Source organism: Ascaphus truei, chromosome 4 (genome assembly GCF_040206685.1).
Source record: "Ascaphus truei isolate aAscTru1 chromosome 4, aAscTru1.hap1, whole genome shotgun sequence".
Taxonomy (NCBI): domain Eukaryota; kingdom Metazoa; phylum Chordata; class Amphibia; order Anura; family Ascaphidae; genus Ascaphus; species Ascaphus truei.
In genome coordinates, this window is record NC_134486.1 from 9,374,717 (window position 1) to 9,395,713 (window position 20,997).

A 20,997-nucleotide genomic window follows, 5' to 3' on the forward strand; every position below is an offset into this window, starting at 1 on the left:
GATTTAAAATGGAAGTCTCCCCTTTGCTGCCAGAGCGGCAACATCACATTGCAAAGGGTTTACGAGAGATCTTCTGCTTTTGATGCGATGATGTTAGTGAGATTATTGTAACGATTTCTCTTCCAGTACTAACTAACTGAGCCTTGTACTGTCCTTTACCCAGCATGCACTCCTGCCCCAATGTTCTGCTGTGTGTCATAGTTTGTCATGGGGGGTTTCTTATCTGTAAATGTCTTTATACTAGAAATGTTTACACTGGATGTGTCGCACACTCAGGAATATAGGACCCCCGAACAGGAAGGCCGGGGTGCAGCTGGTATACGAGGGAGCCCACAGCACGCAATGCACGGCCATACACAGCAATGCCACCAGTCACTGTCTCCAACACCATGAACCCACGTCCAACACAATGAGCCACGCGCTGCTTAGTGATCACTGAGTCCAACATGATGAGCCACGCGCTGCTTAGTGATCACTGAGTCCAACACGACAAGCCACGCGCTGCTTAGTGATCACTGAGTCCAACACGATGAGCCACGCGCTGCTTAGTGATCACTGAGTCCAACACGATGAGCCACGCGCTGCTTAGTGATCACTGAGTCCAACACGATGAGCCACGCGCGGCTTAGTGATCACTGAGTCCAACATGATGAGCCACGCGCTGCTTAGTGATCACTGAGTCCAACACGACAAGCCACGCGCTGCTTAGTGATCACTGAGTCCAACACGACGAGCCACGCGCTGCTTAGTGATCACTGAGTCCAACACGACAAGCCACGCGCGGCTTAGTGATCACTGAGTCCAACACGATGAGCCACGCGCGGCTTAGTGATCACTGAGTCCAACACGATGAGCCACGCGCTGCTTAGTGATCACTGAGTCCAACATGAGCCACGTGCTGCTTAGTGATCACTGAGTCCAACATGAGCCACGCGCTGCTTACTGATCACTGAGTCCAACATGAGCCACGTGCTGCTTAGTGATCACTGAGTCCAACATAAGCCACGTGCTGCTTAGTGATCACTGAGTCCAACATGAACCACGCGCTGCTTACTGATCACTGAGTCCAACATGAGCCACACGCTGCTTACTGATCACTGAGTCCAACACAATGAGCCACGTGCTGCTTAGTGATCACTGAGTCCAACATAAGCCACGTGCTGCTTAGTGATCACTGAGTCCAACATGAACCACGCGCTGCTTACTGATCACTGAGTCCAACATGAGCCACACGCTGCTTACTGATCACTGAGTCCAACACAATGAGCCACGCACTCCTTAGTGATCACTGATCACTGAGTCCAACATGAGCCACGCGCTGCTTAGTGAACACTGAGTCCAACATGAGCCACGCGCTGCTCAGTGATCACTGAGTCCAACACGATGAGCCACGTGCTGCTCAGTGATCACTGAGTCCAACACAATGAGCCACGCGCTGCTTAGTGATCACTGAGTCCAACACGATGAGCCACGCGCTCCTTAGTGATCACTGAGTCCAACATGAGCCACGCGCTGCTTAGTGATCACTGAGTCCAACATGAGCCACGCGCTGCTTAGTGATCACTGAGTCCAACATGAGCCACGCGCTGCTCAGTGATCACTGAGTCCAACACGATGAGCCACGTGCTGCTCAGTGATCACTGAGTCCAACATGAACCACGCGCTGCTTAGTGATCACTGAGTCCAACATGAGCCACGCGCTGCTTACTGATCACTGAGTCCAACACGATGAGCCACGCGCTCCTTAGTGATCACTGAGTCCAACATGAGCCACGCGCTGCTTACTGATCACTGAGTCCAACATGAGCCACGCGCTGCTTAGTGATCACTGAGTCCAACATGAGCCACGCGCTGCTTACTGATCACTGAGTCCAACATGAGCCACGCGCTGCTTACTGATCACTGAGTCCAACATGAGCCACGCGCTGCTCAGTGATCACTGAGTCCAACATGAGCCACGCGCTGCTTAGTGATCACTGAGTCCAACACGAGCCACGCGCTGCTCAGTGATCACTGAGTCCAACATGAGCCACGCGCTGCTTACTGATCACTGAGTCCAACATGAGCCACGCGCTGCTCAGTGATCACTGAGTCCAACATGAGCCACGCGCTGCTCAGTGATCACTGAGTCCAACACGAGCCACGCGCTGCTCAGTGATCACTGAGTCCAAGACGAGCCACGCGCTGCTCAGTGATCACTGAGTCCAACACGAGCCACGCGCTGCTCAGTGATCACTGAGTCCAACACGAGCCACGCGCTGCTCAGTGATCACTGAAACCTCACCGTGACATTACGGGCTCCATCATTCCATCTGATATATGTCAGGACCACGCGTGTACGTGATCAGTGACTAGATGCTGCACGTACTATACGGTATGGGGGTATATGGCTGATTTAATTAAAATAACTAGATTTCATTGATTTATATATACTACATACATGAAGGTACAGTATAAATATATATATATACACATACACATAACCTGTACACAAACATATTATACATATATAATTATAGGAGTGCCTGTCCTTTTTTCCCTTTTCTGTATCTTTTTGGACAGTATGCACCCTCCCTTTACCATTATTTTTTATTTTGTTTTGTGCGCGCCCTATTTCTGATTTTTTAATGATATGTACACACATATATACATATATAGATAGAAATTTTAAAGGAAAAGTATGGTAGCGCTAAACAAGTGCGCTTATTGAAACACAACGTGAGATGTGACTCTGTAGAATCAAGGAAGTGCTCATAGAAAATAGTCATATATGGAGCGTGGAAAGTGCTAATGTCTAATAACTATTCATATGTGATTCACATATGAAAAACAGGTGATCATGCCAAATACAATCCCCTGCATTGGATATTACAAGAACAGGAGAGTGCATATACAGCATAAGGAGTAAGACAAGGAATCGGGCTTGTTAGACTGAATAGTAATCGCTGTGCGGTAAAACCAGAAACAAACTGAAGAGCGAGTGCAGGAGACACAGCGCAGGCACCTAGGAAAGGAAGCGAAGATATTAAACACAGCGTAAAGAGTCACGGCACGGGGATAATAGTGTAACACAGTAATGGGAACATCGTAAAGAGTCACGGCACGGGGATAATAGTGTAACGTAGTAATGGTAACATTGTAAAGAGTCACGGCACGGAGATAATAGTGTAACACAGTAATGGGAACATTGTAAAGAGTCACGGCACGGAGATAATAGTGTAACACAGTAATGGGAACATTGTAAAGAGTCACTGCACGGAGATAATAGTGTAACACAGTAATGGGAACAGCGTAAAGAGTCACGGCACGGGGATAATAGTGTAACATAGTAATGGGAACATTGTAAAGAGTCCAGGCACGGAGATAATAGTGTAACACAGTAATGGGAACATCGTAAAGAGTCACGGCACGGAGATAATAGTGTAACGTAGTAATAGGAACATTGTAAAGACTCACGGCACGGGGATAATAGTGTAACGTAGTAATGGGAACATTGTAAAGTGTCACGGCACGGAGATAATAGTGTAACATAGTAATGGGAACGCTGTAAAGAGTCACGGCACGGAGATAATAGTGTAACACAGTAATGGGAACATTGTAAAGAGTCACGGCACGGGGATAATAGTGTAACACAGTAATGGGAACATTGTAAAGAGTCACGGCACGGAGATAATAGTGTAACGTAGTAATGGGAACATTGTAAAGAGTCACAGCACGGAGATAATAGTGCAACGTAGTAATGGGAACACTATAAAGAGTCCAGGCACGGGGATAATAGTGTAACACAGTAATGGTAACATTGTAAAGAGTCACGGCACGGAGATAATAGTGTAACACAGTAATGGGAACACTGTAAAGAGTCACGGCACGGAGATAATAGTGTAACACAGTAATGGGAACATTGTAAAGAGTCCAGGCACGGAGATAATAGTGTAACACAGTAATGGGAACATTGTATAGAGTCACGGCACGGAGATAATAGTGTAACACAGTAATGGGAACATTGTATAGAGTCACGGCACGGAGATAATAGTGTAACACAGTAATGGGAACATTGTAAAGAGTCACGGCACGGGGATAATAGTGTAACACAGTAATGGGAACATTGTAAAGAGTCACGGCACGGAGATAATAGTGTAACACAGTAATGGGAACATTGTAAAGAGTCACGGCACGGGGATAATAGTGTAACGTAGTAATGGGAACATTGTAAAGAGTCACGGCACGGAGATAATAGTGTAACACAGTAATGGTAACATTGTAAAGAGTCCAGGCACGGAGATAATAGTGTAACGTAGTAATGGGAACATTGTAAAGAGTCACGGCACGGAGATAATAGTGTAACGTAGTAATGGGAACATTGTAAAGAGTCACGGCACGGAGATAATAGTGTAACATAGTAATGGTAACATTGTAAAGAGTCACGGCACAGAGATAATAGTGTAACGTAGTAATGGTAACATTGTAAAGAGTCCAGGCACGGAGATAATAGTGTAACACAGTAATGGGAACATTGTAAAGAGTCACGGCACGGAGATAATAGTGTAACATAGTAATGGGAACATTGTAAAGAGTCACGGCACGGAGATAATAGTGTAACACAGTAATGGGAACATTGTAAAGAGTCACGGCACGGAGATAATAGTGTAACGTAGTAATGGGAACATTGTAAAGAGTCACGGCACGGAGATAATAGTGTAACACAGTAATGGGAACATTGTATAGAGTCCAGGCACGGAGATAATAGTGTAACACAGTAATGGGAACATTGTAAAGAGTCACGGCACGGAGATAATAGTGTAACGTAGTAATGGGAACATTGTAAAGAGTCACGGCACGGAGATAATAGTGTAACACAGGAATGGTAACATTGTAAAGAGTCACGGCACGGAGATAATAGTGTAACACAGTAATGGGAACATTGTAAAGAGTCCAGGCACGGAGATAATAGTGTAACACAGTAATGGGAACATTGTAAAGAGTCACGGCACGGAGATAATAGTGTAACGTAGTAATGGGAACATTGTAAAGAGTCACGGCACGGAGATAATAGTGTAACACAGTAATGGGAACATTGTATAGAGTCCAGGCACGGAGATAATAGTGTAACACAGTAATGGGAACATTGTAAAGAGTCACGGCACGGAGATAATAGTGTAACGTAGTAATGGGAACATTGTAAAGAGTCACGGCACGGAGATAATAGTGTAACACAGTAATGGGAACATTGTAAAGAGTCCAGGCACGGAGATAATAGTGTAACACAGTAATGGGAACATTGTAAAGAGTCACGGCACGGAGATAATAGTGTAACACAGTAATGGGAACATTGTAAAGAGTCCAGGCACGGAGATAATAGTGTAACGTAGTAATGGGAACATTGTAAAGAGTCACAGCACGGAGATAATAGTGTAACGTAGTAATGGGAACATTGTAAAGAGTCCAGGCACGGAGATAATAGTGTAACGTAGTAATGGGAACATTGTAAAGAGTCACGGCACGGAGATAATAGTGTAACGTAGTAATGGGAACATTGTAAAGAGTCACGGCACGGAGATAATAGTGTAACGCAGTAATGGGAACATTGTAAAGAGTCACGGCACGGAGATAATAGTGTAACGTAGTAATGGGAACATTGTAAAGAGTCACGGCACAGAGATAATAGTGTAACGTAGTAATGGGAACATTGTAAAGAGTCCAGGCACGGAGATAATAGTGTAACGTAGTAATGGGAACATTGTAAAGAGTCACGGCACGGAGATAATAGTGTAACGTAGTAATGGGAACATTGTAAAGAGTCACGGCACGGAGATAATAGTGTAACACAGTAATGGGAACATTGTATAGAGTCACGGCACGGAGATAATAGTGTAACGTAGTAATGGGAACATTGTAAAGAGTCCAGGCACGGAGATAATAGTGTAACACAGTAATGGGAACATTGTAAAGAGTCACGGCACGGAGATAATAGTGTAACACAGTAATGGTAACATTGTAAAGAGTCACGGCACGGGGATAATAGTGTAACACAGTAATGGGAACATTGTATAGAGTCACGGCACGGAGATAATAGTGTAACACAGTAATGGGAACATTGTAAAGAGTCACGGCACGGAGATAATAGTGTAACACAGTAATGGGAACATTGTAAAGAGTCACGGCACGGAGATAATAGTGTAACACAGTAATGGGAACATTGTAAAGAGTCACGGCACAGAGATAATAGTGTAACATAGTAATGGGAACATTGTAAAGAGTCCAGGCACGGAGATAATAGTGTAACACAGTAATGGGAACATTGTAAAGAGTCACGGCACGGAGATAATAGTGTAACATAGTAATGGGAACATTGTATAGAGTCACGGCACGGAGATAATAGTGTAACACAGTAATGGGAACATCGTAAAGAGTCACGGCACGGAGATAATAGTGTAACGTAGTAATGGTAACATTGTAAAGAGTCCAGGCACGGAGATAATAGTGTAACACAGTAATGGTAACATTGTAAAGAGTCCAGGCACGGAGATAATAGTGTAACACAGTAATGGGAACATTGTAAAGAGTCACGGCACGGAGATAATAGTGTAACACAGTAATGGGAACATTGTAAAGAGTCACGGCACGGAGATAATAGTGTAACACAGTAATGGGAACATTGTAAAGAGTCCAGGCACGGAGATAATAGTGTAACGTAGTAATGGGAACATTGTAAAGAGTCACGGCACGGAGATAATAGTGTAACACAGTAATGGGAACATTGTAAAGAGTCACGGCACGGAGATAATAGTGTAACGTAGTAATGGGAACATTGTAAAGAGTCCAGGCACGGGGATAATAGTGTAACACAGTAATGGTAACATTGTAAAGAGTCCAGGCACGGAGATAATTGTGTGTGTATCCTCAGTCCATACATCCGGTCTCCGTTTACTCCAGGTGGTTAAATCCCATTTTCAGTAATCTCTACTCTTGAGAGTTGATCTATATTTATATCCTTATACTGTACATTATATCTAGCATTTCTATTTACAGATATGCACATGTGATTATATACATATATATGCATGTACATTGTGTGTGTGTATATATATATATTGCATATATATATATAGTATATTGATATGTGTGTATGTAAATATAACACCTAACACCTCAATCTGTCTGGTAGGGGACTAGCAGCTCTGAGACGGACGAGTCAGACACGTCCGAAGTGGTGGAGATCCAGAACAAACAGATGATAGAGTGGGTGCTGGGAGGGTCCCATTCATCTAGACCCGAGGACCTAGAGCCCCCAGAAGGTGAGCGCAGGAAACAGGGGTCCTTCTTAACCATCACACTGCCAGAGGGGCCTTGGAAGCATTGAAAAGGTCCAATTAAACGGCCTAAAAAAACACTTGAATTTCCTTTCCCTCTCTTACCTGTGCATCGTAAAAACATTCAACAGTTTTAGGCAAAGGCCTATTAAAGATGCCCCCCCCCCTCCTCAGGATTTAATTCAGCCCTGATCCCTGCAGCTCTGGAATTGTTCCTGCAGGATTTCCTTAATCACATCCTCAACACAGGAAGCATGATCCCGGAGACCCGGATTTATAACTAAATTCCGTCTTAGTGGAATCGGAATACATTGGGATGAAAGGCAGTTTCTCCTGCTTCCTGGAGGCTCTGAGTGTAAGCTCCTGGGAGCAGGGACCTCACGGTCCATTTAATCGTGTGCAATCTGATGTTAATCTGTTTGTGATGCTTGTTATTGTCTTTCTCCCCCCACTGTACTGTGCTACTGCCCATATCGGAGCATTATAAATAAAGGATAATAATCATTTGTTGGGCCCCCTGAATATGCGTGTATGTGTGTGTGTGCATGTGTGTGTGTGCATGTGAGTGTGTGCATGTGAGTGTGTGCATGTGAGTGTGTGCATGTGAGTGTGTGCATGTGAGTGTGTGGATGTGAGTGTGTGCATGTGTGTGTGCATGTGTGTGTGTGTGCATGTGTGTGTGTGCATGTGTGTGTGTGCATGTGTGTGTGTGCAATGCCCACTTATTGCATAAGAGAAGGTTTCCACTAACTCTTAGAATGTATAAAGGTGCACCAGTTCCCCTGCTCCCTTTACATGGGTGGGAACCTGTGCCCCCGGAAACGCGGAGACGCACTATTTTTAGCTCTGGGGATCCCCTGTTTCCCGAGAGCGATACCCGTAGATCGACATTCTTATTATTTATTCCTTCCCCATTTTCTGGTCTCTCAGAGGAGAGCAACTCGTACAAAGAAGTTTACACCGAGATGTGGGTGGAGTCTGAAGCCGCCGCGTATGTCCCGCCCCCTCCCACCAAGAAACCCCGCACAAGCGCAGAGAAACCCGAGCTCCAGGAGATCGTTCCTGAGCGACCCCGAGGTACGTCCACTCACACTCACTGAGTATCGAGGGAAGATCTGCTCTTAGTACATTGAACACGTGAATAACCCAAAACATTTCCTTCCGTTTTAATAATGACCACCTCGGTGGACCACCCTGCTCACACTTACTGTAGCTCTGTGAATGTACATTTTTACGCACACCAACAGTACTGGACCTAGGTAAAGAGATCAACTTTCATTAGTAATAGAAAAGCAGGAGCGTGAAGTTTGAAGGGTCTGAGAGTCCATTGCTAAGGTCTTTGGAGACCACCGGTTAGACAACCTCTGGCCTACAGTATGAACCATGAACACGCCGTGGTTAATATTAAAGCAGACTTTGCAGAACCTGTGCACCAAAGCAATATTAGGAGTTGTTGATGCACGAGCCATTTTCACCCGGCAATTTTCAATGGGTGTGATGTATCAAGGCAAATTTGGATTAAAAAATAAGCCCCAAATCTATCAAAGGACGGGAATCTCCGTCATAGCAATTGGAGTTTTCCCTGTCATAAATCTGGTTCTTTTGCTTTGATAAACTTGTTTTTGCCTCCGTTTTGCAGCCGAGAGACTTTAATAAATAACCCCCAGAGATAACCACAGCCTGGTCAGTATTGGGGAGCAGATAATCACCCCTTCAGCAGCCTCATCCTTATCTAACACCACATACTTATCTAGTAATCAGCAAGTATGTGGCACAGCTGCTTGGAAGAAGCACAACTGGTGGAACTTGCACTGCTACATAAGCTATGAGCCATGCAGTGTGTGCCAGGGCAGGAGTGCTGCCATTCTGGGGCAAAACATCATCACCTCAGTATCAAAGCGAAAAAATCCCATTGAAAGTAAGAATATTAATTCCATCGATGCACACGATGCCGATTATTTTGCCCCAGAATTGCACCATGTTTGCCTTGGTAAATAGGCCCCTGAAAGCTTTCCAGCTCCTAATTGTTGATTGTGTTTGTCTTTGGCAGAGAGGCTGGTGTTTGAAGTAAGGGAGAAGTGCAGAAACATTGAAGGTGAGTAACTCATCAGCTGGGCGACTGTGCTGGGAGATGATTGGATGGGAGCAGATTGGATTCTGGGTTTGGATGTTGTTATAACTCCATGGATCCCAACATATATATATATATTCAGTATCACCAAAACAAGAAAGACAATTGAGTTCTGTGCTACCATCATGTTCCAGATATGTTAAAGTAAGTACAGTGCGCCAATGCCTCATCTGTACCTAGGAACCACAATAAAGGGATATTTAGAGAGAACATTGAGCTTGTTTACAGAGATGGGCAGTTGTAGTGGATTTCAGTCCTTCGCGGCCTGTAAACCAGACACACAATCCTGTTAGGGTGGGTATAAAGAGTGGCAAAACCCCTCCCCCATGCAAAGTACAGATGTAGCAAGCCTAAGTGTCTTGGGTGCTGCTGCCATGCGGGGTCACTGCACCGAAGTATTAACACTGCCGGAGTCCCATATAGAAGCTTGTACCCCATGCGGCTCCATCACGGCATGCACGGTCCCTGGTGCCGCAGACTGTGCTTGTCCACCCGCTGCGCTGAGTACTGTACATCTGGCTACCTCTGTACAGCAAATATAGAGAACCCACGAGTGTAACTGCAGGTCTTCCGCAGGTCAGTCCCCCCATTGTAACATCGTACTGCGGTAACTCTGCAGGCAGGATTCTGGGTAGTGACATGCAAATGAGCGCCCAGTGGGCGTGTCACATTTAGCATCCTATCTTTTTATTCGAGGGAAACTGTACAATAAAGTGGATAGAGAGGTAAACATGACACGAACGGTAACATGTGCCAAAGTCGCCTCTCATTTCTCCAGCCACCTGTCTGGCAGCTCTATTTATTTGAATAAAGCACAAATGAAACATTTCTGCAAGACTGGGCAGAACTGATTATATATATATATATATATATATATATAAATATATATAAATTCAATAATGAATAGGTGCATGTCCCATATAAATAATAAAAGTATACATTACCGCATAGCAGCAAAAAGGAGACAGCACTCAGGTGAGTAACATAAGCATATTATAGTAACATAAGCATATTATAGTAACATAAGAATATTATAGTAACATAAGCATATTATAGTAACATAAGCATATTATAGTAACATGAGCATATTATAGTAACATAAGCATATTATAGTAACATACGCATGTTATAGTAACATGAGCATATTATAGTAACATGAGCATATTATAGTAACATGAGCATGTTATAGTAACATACGCATGTTATAGTAACATGAGCATATTATAGTAACATAAGCATGTTATAGTAACATAAGAATATTATAGTAACATAAGCATATTATAGTAACATGAGCATATTATAGTAACATGAGCATATTATAGTAACATGAGCATATTATAGTAACATGAGCATATTATAGTAACATGAGCATATTATAGTAACATAAGCATGTTATAGTAACATACGCATGTTATAGTAACACGAGCATATTATAGTAACACGAGCATATTATAGTAACATGAGCATATTATTGTAACATAAGAATATTATAGTAACATAAGCATGTTATAGTAACATAAAGCATATTATAGTAACATGAGCATATTATAGTAACATGAGCATATTATAGTAACATGAGCATATTATAGTAACATGAGCATATTATAGTAACATGAGAATATTATAGTAACATAAGCATGTTATAGTAACATAAGCATGTTATAGTAACATAAGCATGTTATAGTAACATAAGCATGTTATAGTAACAAAAGCATGTTATAGTAACATAAGCATGTTATAGTGACATAAGCATGTTATAGTGACATAAGCATGTTATAGTAACATACGCATGTTATAGTGACATAAGCATATTATAGTGACATAAGCATATTATAGTGACATAAGCATATTATAGTAACATAAGAATATTATAGTAACATAAGCATGTTATAGTAACATAAGCATGTTATAGTAACATAAGCATGTCATAGAAACATAAGCATGTCATAGTAACATAAGCATGTTATAGTAACATAAGCATGTTATAGTAACATAAGCATGTCATAGTAACATAAGCATGTTATAGTAACATAAGAATATTATAGTAACATAAGCATGTCATAGTAACATAAGCATGTTATAGTAACATAAGCATGTTATAGTAACATAAGCATGTTATAGTAACATAAGCATGTTATAGTAACATAAGCATGTTATAGTAACAAGCATATTATAGTAACATAAGCATGTTATAGTAACAAGCATATTATAGTAACAAGCATATTATAGTAACATAAGCATGTTATAGTAACATAAGCATGTTATAGTAACAAGCATATTATAGTAACATAAGCATGTTATAGTAACAAGCATATTATAGTAACAAGCATATTATAGTAACATAAGCATGTTATAGTAACATAAGCATGTTATAGTAACAAGCATATTATAGTAACATAAGCATGTTATAGTAACATAAGCATGTTATAGTAACATAAGCATGTTATAGTAACATAAGCATGTTATAGTAACAAGCATATTATAGTAACATAAGCATGTTATAGTAACAAGCATATTATAGTAACAAGCATATTATAGTAACATAAGCATGTTATAGTAACATAAGCATGTTATAGTAACAAGCATATTATAGTAACATAAGCATGTTATAGTAACATAAGCATGTTATAGTAACATAAGCATGTTATAGTAACATAAGCATGTTATAGTAACATAAGCATGTTATAGTAACATAAGCATGTTATAGTAACATTAGCATATTATAGTAACATGAGCATGTTATAGTAACATGAGCATATTATAGTAACATAAGCATGTTATAGTAACATAAGCATGTTATAGTAACATAAGCATGTTATAGTAACATGAGCATGTTATAGTAACATTTGCATGTTATAGTAACATGAGCATTTTATAGTAACATAAGCATATTATAGTAACATAAGCATGTTATAGTAACATAAGCATGTTATAGTAACATAAGCATGTTATAGTAACATGAGCATATTATAGTAACATAAGCATGTTATAGTAACATAAGCATGTTATAGTAACATAAGCATGTTATAGTAACATGAGCATGTTATAGTAACATAAGCATGTTATAGTAACAAGCATATTATAGTAACATAAGCATATTATAGTAACATAAGCATGTTATAGTAACATAAGCATGTTATAGTAACATGAGCATGTTATAGTAACATGAGCATATTATAGTAACATAAGCATGTTATAGTAACATAAGCATGTTATAGTAACATGAGCATGTTATAGTAACATAAGCATGTTATACTGCATCAGATCTCCGGTTCTGCCAGACACCGCAGCTCTTCCCCAGGAAACAGAGCAGACTTTTTCTAGACTCCCATGTATCAAGGCAAAAGTAGAGCAATTATGTAGCAAAAAACCTGCAGCGGTGTGTCTATCAGAATATCATACTGTGGGACGTTTTTCTGACACATTTGGTGCTGTTAATTTGCCCCCGAATTGCTCTCATTTCCCCTGATACACATGCCCCATGGTAGTGATGAAGGTTCTGGAAAACCAAAGCTTGGCTCCTGTGCGGGTTGTGGTACCTTTGGGCTGTTGATACCACGTGGGACTGCACTGCATTGTGTGGGAGGCCTCTCTGGCTGGGAAGGGGTCTCTGCATAGATGAAAGGATCTTTAGATCAAGACAAAATTGGTGCAAATCTGGGTTACAAATATGTGATGGTGATATTAAACTAAACTAAAACATATACTAAAGCGCTCAACCTATTAACCTAACTTAGCTACCTACTTGTGATATATAAGTCTCTAATTATTAATTCCTCTATAAATGAATTTATAATGAATATGAACTGAATCCTGCAATCTAATTATTAAACTGAGGAAGTGGCTGCCTATGGACGAGAATGACACACCTATCCACAAGGAATGCACAATCAATACTGAACAAACACTACAAAACATACAATAAACATAAATGTCCTTGGCGCACTATCTGGTGAATAACCTGACAGTTAAAGAAGTCCAATTGGTCCTTGATGATAGGGATATTAAATCCGGAATCCAATCTTTTCTGGAGGTCCTTAGAGGTAGTTGAATCAAATCTGTATTGATATAAAAGACAGAACAACCATTGCGCAGTACTTCTGGTCAAACTTCAACTCCCCCACCGTTGCCAGCTACTTACATAAAAATGATTATAAAAGGGCCTCAAAAGGTATCTTTCACTTCTTCCCCGTCGCCTTAATTCTGCTATGTTGCCAGGTGGGATGACTCCTCTGATAAGAGGGAGGCCTCTCTCCAGCGTGATACCGGAAAATAAGGGAATAGGGCCAATGGTATGATACCGTCACAATTTTAATACAATAAAAACAAGACTATAAATCAGTGCACTCACATGCTTATAGTCCCTATATACGTGGTACAATGTGCCGTCCGCTTGCGTGGCAGGATGCTGGGTTGCTGCAGATAGGGGTGAGATTCAGCGTGTGTCCCCGCTTCGTGGCCTCGATTCGGAGCGCCTCGTCTCACACCGATGATGTCACTGCTCAAGCTCCCCTGTGGCTCGCTTGGTCTGACTTTTTTCTCTTTCCTCCTTCCTCCTCTTTTTCCTCTGAATCCTCTATTCTTTTGCGTCTCGCAGTTCGTGGGGTATCTTTTCTCCCTGTTGGATTGTCTGTCTCGCTGTTCCTCCTCGGGGGGAAGTCGTAATCCCTGTCGTGATCAGGCAGATCCAGATTCCCAGGCCCACAAAGCAAGGAAGAGACCGCAAACTCAGTGGTTTCCAAAAAAGAAGTGTATTAGTAGAAAACAGGCACATTCACCGACATTTCGGTCTAGAAACAGGACCTTTCTCACTCCCTTGAGAAAGGTCCTGTTTCTAGACCGAAATGTCGGTGAATGTGCCTGTTTTCTACTAATACACTTCTTTTTTGGAAACCACTGAGTTTGCGGTCTCTTCCTTGCTTTGTGGGCCTGGGAATCTGGATCTGCCTGATCACGACAGGGATTACGACTTCCCCCCGAGGAGGAACAGCGAGACAGACAATCCAACAGGGAGAAAAGATACCCCACGAACTGCGAGACGCAAAAGAATAGAGGATTCAGAGGAAAAAGAGGAGGAAGGAGGAAAGAGAAAAAAGTCAGACCAAGCGAGCCACAGGGGAGCTTGAGCAGTGACATCATCGGTGTGAGACGAGGCGCTCCGAATCGAGGCCACGAAGCGGGGACACACGCTGAATCTCACCCCTATCTGCAGCAACCCAGCATCCTGCCACGCAAGCGGACGGCACATTGTACCACGTATATAGGGACTATAAGCATGTGAGTGCACTGATTTATAGTCTTGTTTTTATTGTATTAAAATTGTGACGGTATCATACCATTGGCCCTATTCCCTTATTTTCCGGTATCACGCTGGAGAGAGGCCTCCCTCTTATCAGAGGAGTCATGCCACCTGGCAACATAGCAGAATTAAGGCGACGGGGAAGAAGTGAAAGATACCTTTTGAGGCCCTTTTATAATCATTTTTATGTAAGTAGCTGGCAACGGTGGGGGAGTTGAAGTTTGACCAGAAGTACTGCGCAATGGTTGTTCTGTCTTTTATATCAATACAGATTTGATTCAACTACCTCTAAGGACCTCCAGAAAAGATTGGATTCCGGATTTAATATCCCTATCATCAAGGACCAATTGGACTTCTTTAACTGTCAGGTTATTCACCAGATAGTGCGCCAAGGACCTTTATGTTTATTGTATGTTTTGTAGTGTTTGTTCTGGGTTACAAATATGCATCATTTGTCAAAGACACAAATTCCACTGCAAGCAACAGTTCTAGTATATCCCGGGTTTCTGAGCATCTTCCAATGTAAATATACCGGACGCATTATCTCACACACCAGCAGTGTCACAATATATGTGTTAGTCACGTCGGTCATACTATGTGCATAGGCATGGACATCCACCAGGGAGTCGTTCTCCCAGTTAATATCATAATACAGCTCAACCCCCTTATAACGCTACGCTTGGGGTCCAAAGAATCACATCGCGTTATAAGTGGATCGCGTTAGAAATAATGTACAATTGTATGCATTGTACAATAAAGTATTTAAGACACCAATAATCGTGCTGCAAAGTATTCATACATACGAACATTGGGAGCCATGCGTGCATCGTGTTACAAGCGGATCCGCGGTGTAACGGATCGCGTTGTGACGGATCGCGTTGTGACGGATCGCGTTGTGACGGATCGCGTTGTGACGGATCGCGTGATAACGGGGTTGAGCTGTATTTGTTTGGAGAAACGTGAGTGCAATACTTACCCTGAACAACTGATTCCAATACGTGAGACACACTACTCTGCTTGTTTTTCTTTCCTATTGTCTCCAATTTACGCTTTATAACATTACAATAGCAGGTAAATAAAGTGCAAACAATGAGGATAAGTGCAACAGATACATTACGACATAAGGCAAAGGGAGACCCTGCCCCGAGGAGCTGACACTCTAAGTGTGACGGTATGGTGGGAGGCTTGCACACACAGGGGGGGGTTAAAGTGCAGTCAGGGAGGTCGCGGGCCCCTGGAGATGGCAGCAGAGGCACCGGTCAGTTAATGTGACGCTGCGTATAAGAAGGGGATTTCCAACGGGGAATGTGGGAAGTGAAGGAGCGAGGCGATTATATAGGGTAGAAGAGCGATCCATAGTAGGGATGATTTGGATAATTTTGATCAGATGAAAACATCTACAGAGTATCTGTCCCCGTCCAGATTATTTTCCTACGTAGGTAATGCGTGCACTGAGAAAAAATCACGCTGACACACGTTCAGTATGATAATGTCTGACTTTATTCCTACAGACCACGTTCATATACAGAGGCTGCATTGGGGGATTGTATGCAAAAGGAGCTCTCTCAGGTCTAAAGGTTGTGTGTAAATACACATGTCAGTATCTCATTGGTTCTTGTTGTGTCTTTTCCTTGTATGGTCTTGTTGTTGCAGTTTATGGTCCTGTTATTGCAGGTTTTTTGGACACATCAGCATTTGAGGGGAATTCCTCGGTGCCATCTTCCTTACTTGAAGGGAGGGGTAACTGCGGTAGTCATTTTGAGTAAGGAATCATAGCAAAGTATTACAGATGAAGAAATAGGCATTTTATCCAATCCATCACAGGGATAGATTAGGGGGAAGGGTTTAAGATGGGAGAGGGCTGTACAGGTTAAAGGTGCTTTAATCCTTCTAACACATTCTAGGGATTTGTCTGATTTCCAAGTGTAAGTTTGAGGCAAAGACACCACCCTAAAATTGGAGAACAAGTTTTCATTTTTACGGCAGGTGTAGTAATTAACCAGAGAAAGACCTTCTGCAGTTCTCCATCTCACCACAAGAGGGCACTAAACATATCTTGCAGTCATTGGGGGAGATTCCCGAAGCTCCGATAAGGAGCATCAGAACTCGATCCTGTGTTATCTGCCACTCACGTCACTAGGTGGTAACGCAGGATAGAGCTCTGATACCTCGTATCGAAACTTAGGCCATCTCAACCATTGTGCTTCACCTATACATCAATTAAAGCGGCATCACCTATACATCAATTAAAGCGGCATCACCTACACATCAATTAAAGCGGCATCACCTATACATCAATTAAAGTGGCATCACCTATACATCAATTAAGGCTGCATCACCTATACATCAATTAAAGCTGCAATCTCCAAGTCAATTTTTTCTTTTAAGATTAGCTGAGCCCGGTGGGGGTCTCTTCATGAGCTGATCCGCTGCCCCCCGGCCTTTAAAGCCTGCGCCCCCACTCCCTGCCCGCCGGCTCCTGAGACGCGGGCAGTGTGCGCTGCTTTGGGTTAGCGGAATAGTTGGGCTGTTAAAGCTGAGGTGTGTTTCTCGTTGAATCCGAAAGCAGGAACCGCCCCTATTATTTTCTCTCTCTTTCCCCCCCAGATATCTGCATCTCCTGTGGAAGTTTGAACGCCACCCTGGAGCACCCGCTGTTTATCGGGGGAATGTGCCAAAACTGCAAGGTAATGTCACCAGAGGGGAGAAGGGGGAAGGGTTTGGGGGAGGAGAGAGAATGGGTAGGAAAGCTGCTGCCAAACGGAGAACTAAAATGTATTATACATATTGGCCCATGTTTACTAAGTGCGGTTCCATAAGACACCTCCCGACACTGGAATACACATCACCATTCGAGTCAATGCGCCCAGTGGCGGATTTCCCATTATACCCGGGCCTTGGGTGGCAATATTTGGGAGCGGCAAAAAATGCCCGCCCCCATATACATGCGCCGCGCTCTTGGGCCTATCAGGCCTGATGGGAAGTCACTTACATACGCCGGGCGCCTCCTTGCCGTCTCCTTTCTGCCGCCCTCCTCCTCCTCCTTTCGATTCGCAGCGTCAATTGACGAATACGGACGTCACCAACTTGGCGTCACACGGCGTCTCGTTGCCATGGCAACGTGATGTCGCGGCGTCAAATAACGTCGCGCTACCATGGCGACGAGACACCGTGTGACGTCAATTTGGTGACTTCCGTGGCGTCATTGGACGCTGCGAATGGAAAGGAGGAGGAGGTGGGCGGCAGAAAGGAGGCGACCGGCGTATATACGTGAAATCCGCCGCTGAGTGGGCCGGGAGAAGTTTTGTGGATTTATAACACAATGCAGTAAATTTGGGCAAAATGTGTTACTTTTCAGTAACTGTAAGAAGTTTTGTAGCCATCAGATGGATATTACTCTGTAACACAATACGAGGAGAGAATATGTTTATTTGCTGTTTATTTCAGTCTCTGTGCTCCGCCTGTGATTTTCTTAAGGGAAAACAGGGGCACAGATTTCAGCGGAAGGTTACATTAAAAACATGAGATCAGAGCGATCAGCTCACTGATTACATCAATAATGTGGCTGCAGAACAAGGGAGAACACATGGAAACATGTTACCTGTCTGCACTGCACCACGGTCTCACATTTATACATCTACACTGTATATCCAACTACAATATCTCATTCAGCTTTAAATCCAGAAATGGGCTGAAAACACAGGTACTATTCCATCCTTGTTCCTAATAAAAAAATACCACTTACTGTATAACTGAGCACATTCAATTATCTCAGACAGGCCCACCACCCCGCCTTCCCCCATTATCTCAGGCAGGCCCACCACCTCGGCCTTCCTCCATTATCTCAGACAGGCCCACCACCCGGCCTTCCTCCATTATCTCAGGCAGGCCCACCACCCTGCCTTCCTCCATTATCTCAGGCAGGCCCACCACCCCGCCTTCCTCCATTATCTCAGGCAGGCCCACCACCCGGCCTTCCTCCATTATCTCAGGCAGGCCCACCACCCCGCCTTCCCCCATTATCTCAGGCAGGCCCACCACCCCGCCTTCCCCCATTATCTCAGACAGGCCCACCACCCGGCCTTCCCCCATTATCTCAGACAGGCCCACCACCCCGCCTTCCCCCATTATCTCAGACAGGCCAACCACCCCGCCTTCCTCCATTATCTCAGGCAGGCCCACCACCCTGCCTTCCTCCATTATCTCAGGCAGTCCCACCACCCTGCCTTCCCCCATTATCTCAGGCAGGCCCACCACCCCGCCTTCCCCCATTATCTCAGACAGGCCCACCACCCCGCCTTCCCCCATTATCTCAGACAGGCCCACCACCCTGCCTTCCCCCATTATCTCAGGCAGGCCCACCACCCTGCCTTCCCCCATTATCTCAGGCAGACCCACCACCCCGCCTTCCCCCATTATCTCAGACAGGCCCACCACCCCGCCTTCCCCCATTATCTCAGACAGGCCCACCACCCCGCCTTCCCCCATTATCTCAAGCAGGCCCACCACCTCGCCTTCCCCCATTATCTCAGACAGGCCCACCACCCCGCCTTCCACCATTATCTCAGACAGGCCCACCACCTGGCCTTCCCCCATTATCTCAGGCAGGCCCACCACCCTGCCTTCCCCCATTATCTCAGGCAGGCCCACCACCCGCCTTCCCCCATTATCTCAGACAGGCCCACCACCCTGCCTTCCCCCATTATCTCAGACAGGCCCACCACCCTGCCTTCCCCCATTATCTCAGGCAGGCCCACCACCCCGCCTTCCTCCATTATCTCAGACAGGCCCACCACCCTGCCTTCCCCCATTATCTCAGGCAGGCCCACCACCCGGCCTTCCCCCATTATCTCAGACAGGCCCACCACCCGGCCTTCCCCCATTATCTCAGACAGGCCCACCACCCCGCCTTCCCCCATTATCTCAGGCAGGCCCACCACCCTGCCTTCCTCCATTATCTCAGGCAGGCCCACCACCCTGCCTTCCTCCATTATCTCAGACAGGCCCACCATCTCGCCTTCCCCCATTATCTCAGACAGGCCCACCACGCCGCCTTCCCCCATTATCTCAGACAGGCCCACCACCCTGCCTTCCTCCATTATCTCAGGCAGGCCCACCACCCCGCCTTCCCCCATTATCTCAGGCAGGCCCACCACCCTGCCTTCCCCCATTATCTCAGGCAGGCCCACCACCCTGCCTTCCCCCATTATCTGAGGCAGGCCCACCCCACCGCCTTCCCCCATTATCTCAGGCAGGCCCACCACCCCGCCTTCCTCCATTATCTCAGACAGGCCCACCACCCCGCCTTCCCCCATTATCTCAGGCAGGCCCACCACCCTGCCTTCCCCCATCATCTCAGGCAGGCCCACCACCCTGCCTTCCTTCATTATCTCAGACAGGCCCACCACCCTGCCTTCCCCCATTATCTCAGGCAGGCCCACCACCCCGCCTTCCTCCATTATCTCAGACAGGCCCACCACCCCGCCTTCCTCCATTATCTCAGGCAAGCCCACTACCCTGCCTTCCTCCATTATCTCAGGCAGGCCCACCACCCTGCCTTCCTCCATCATCTCAGGCAGGCCCACCACCCCGCCTTCCTCCGTTATCTCAGGCAGGCCCACCACCCTGCCTTCCTCCATTATCTCAGGCAGGCCCACCACCCTGCCTTCCCCCATTATCTCAGGCAGGCCCACCACCCCGCCTTCCCCCATTATCTCAGACAGGCCCACCACCCCGCCTTCCCCCATTATCTCAGACAGGCCCACCACCCTGCCTTCCCCCATTATCTCAGGCAGGCCCACCACCCTGCCTTCCCCCATTATCTCAGGCAGACCCACCACCCCGCCTTCCCCCATTATCTCAGACAGGCCCACCACCCCGCCTTCCCCCATTATCTCAGACAGGCCCACCACCCCGCCGTCCCCCATTATCTCAGGCAGGCCCACCACCTCGCCTTCCCCCATTATCTCAGACAGGCCCACCACCCCGCCTTCCCCCATTATCTCAGGCAGGCCCACCACCCTGCCTTCCCCCATTATCTCAGGCAGGCCCACCACCCGCCTTCCCCCATTATCTCAGACAGGCCCACCACCCTGCCTTCCCCCATTATCTCAGGCAGACCCACCACCCCGCCTTCCCCCATTATCTCAGACAGGCCCACCACCCCGCCTTCCCCCATTATCTCAGACAGGCCCACCACCCCGCCTTCCCCCATTATCTCAGGCAGGCCCACCACCTCGCCTTCCCCCATTATCTCA

The 20,997-nt window shown here is 45.2% G+C and overlaps 1 protein-coding gene across 1 annotated transcript in view; it reads left to right on the plus strand.

Moving 5' to 3' along the window:
* LOC142492218 (DNA (cytosine-5)-methyltransferase 3A-like) overlaps positions 1-20,997 on the plus strand; it is a 112,583-nt gene that overhangs the window by 20,727 nt on the left and 70,859 nt on the right. The window contains exons 7-10 of the mRNA XM_075594887.1: positions 7,166-7,295; positions 8,241-8,387; positions 9,361-9,405; positions 17,348-17,427. Of these exons, the coding sequence (XP_075451002.1) occupies positions 7,166-7,295; positions 8,241-8,387; positions 9,361-9,405; positions 17,348-17,427 (402 nt within the window). The remainder of the gene's footprint in view (positions 1-7,165; positions 7,296-8,240; positions 8,388-9,360; positions 9,406-17,347; positions 17,428-20,997) is intronic.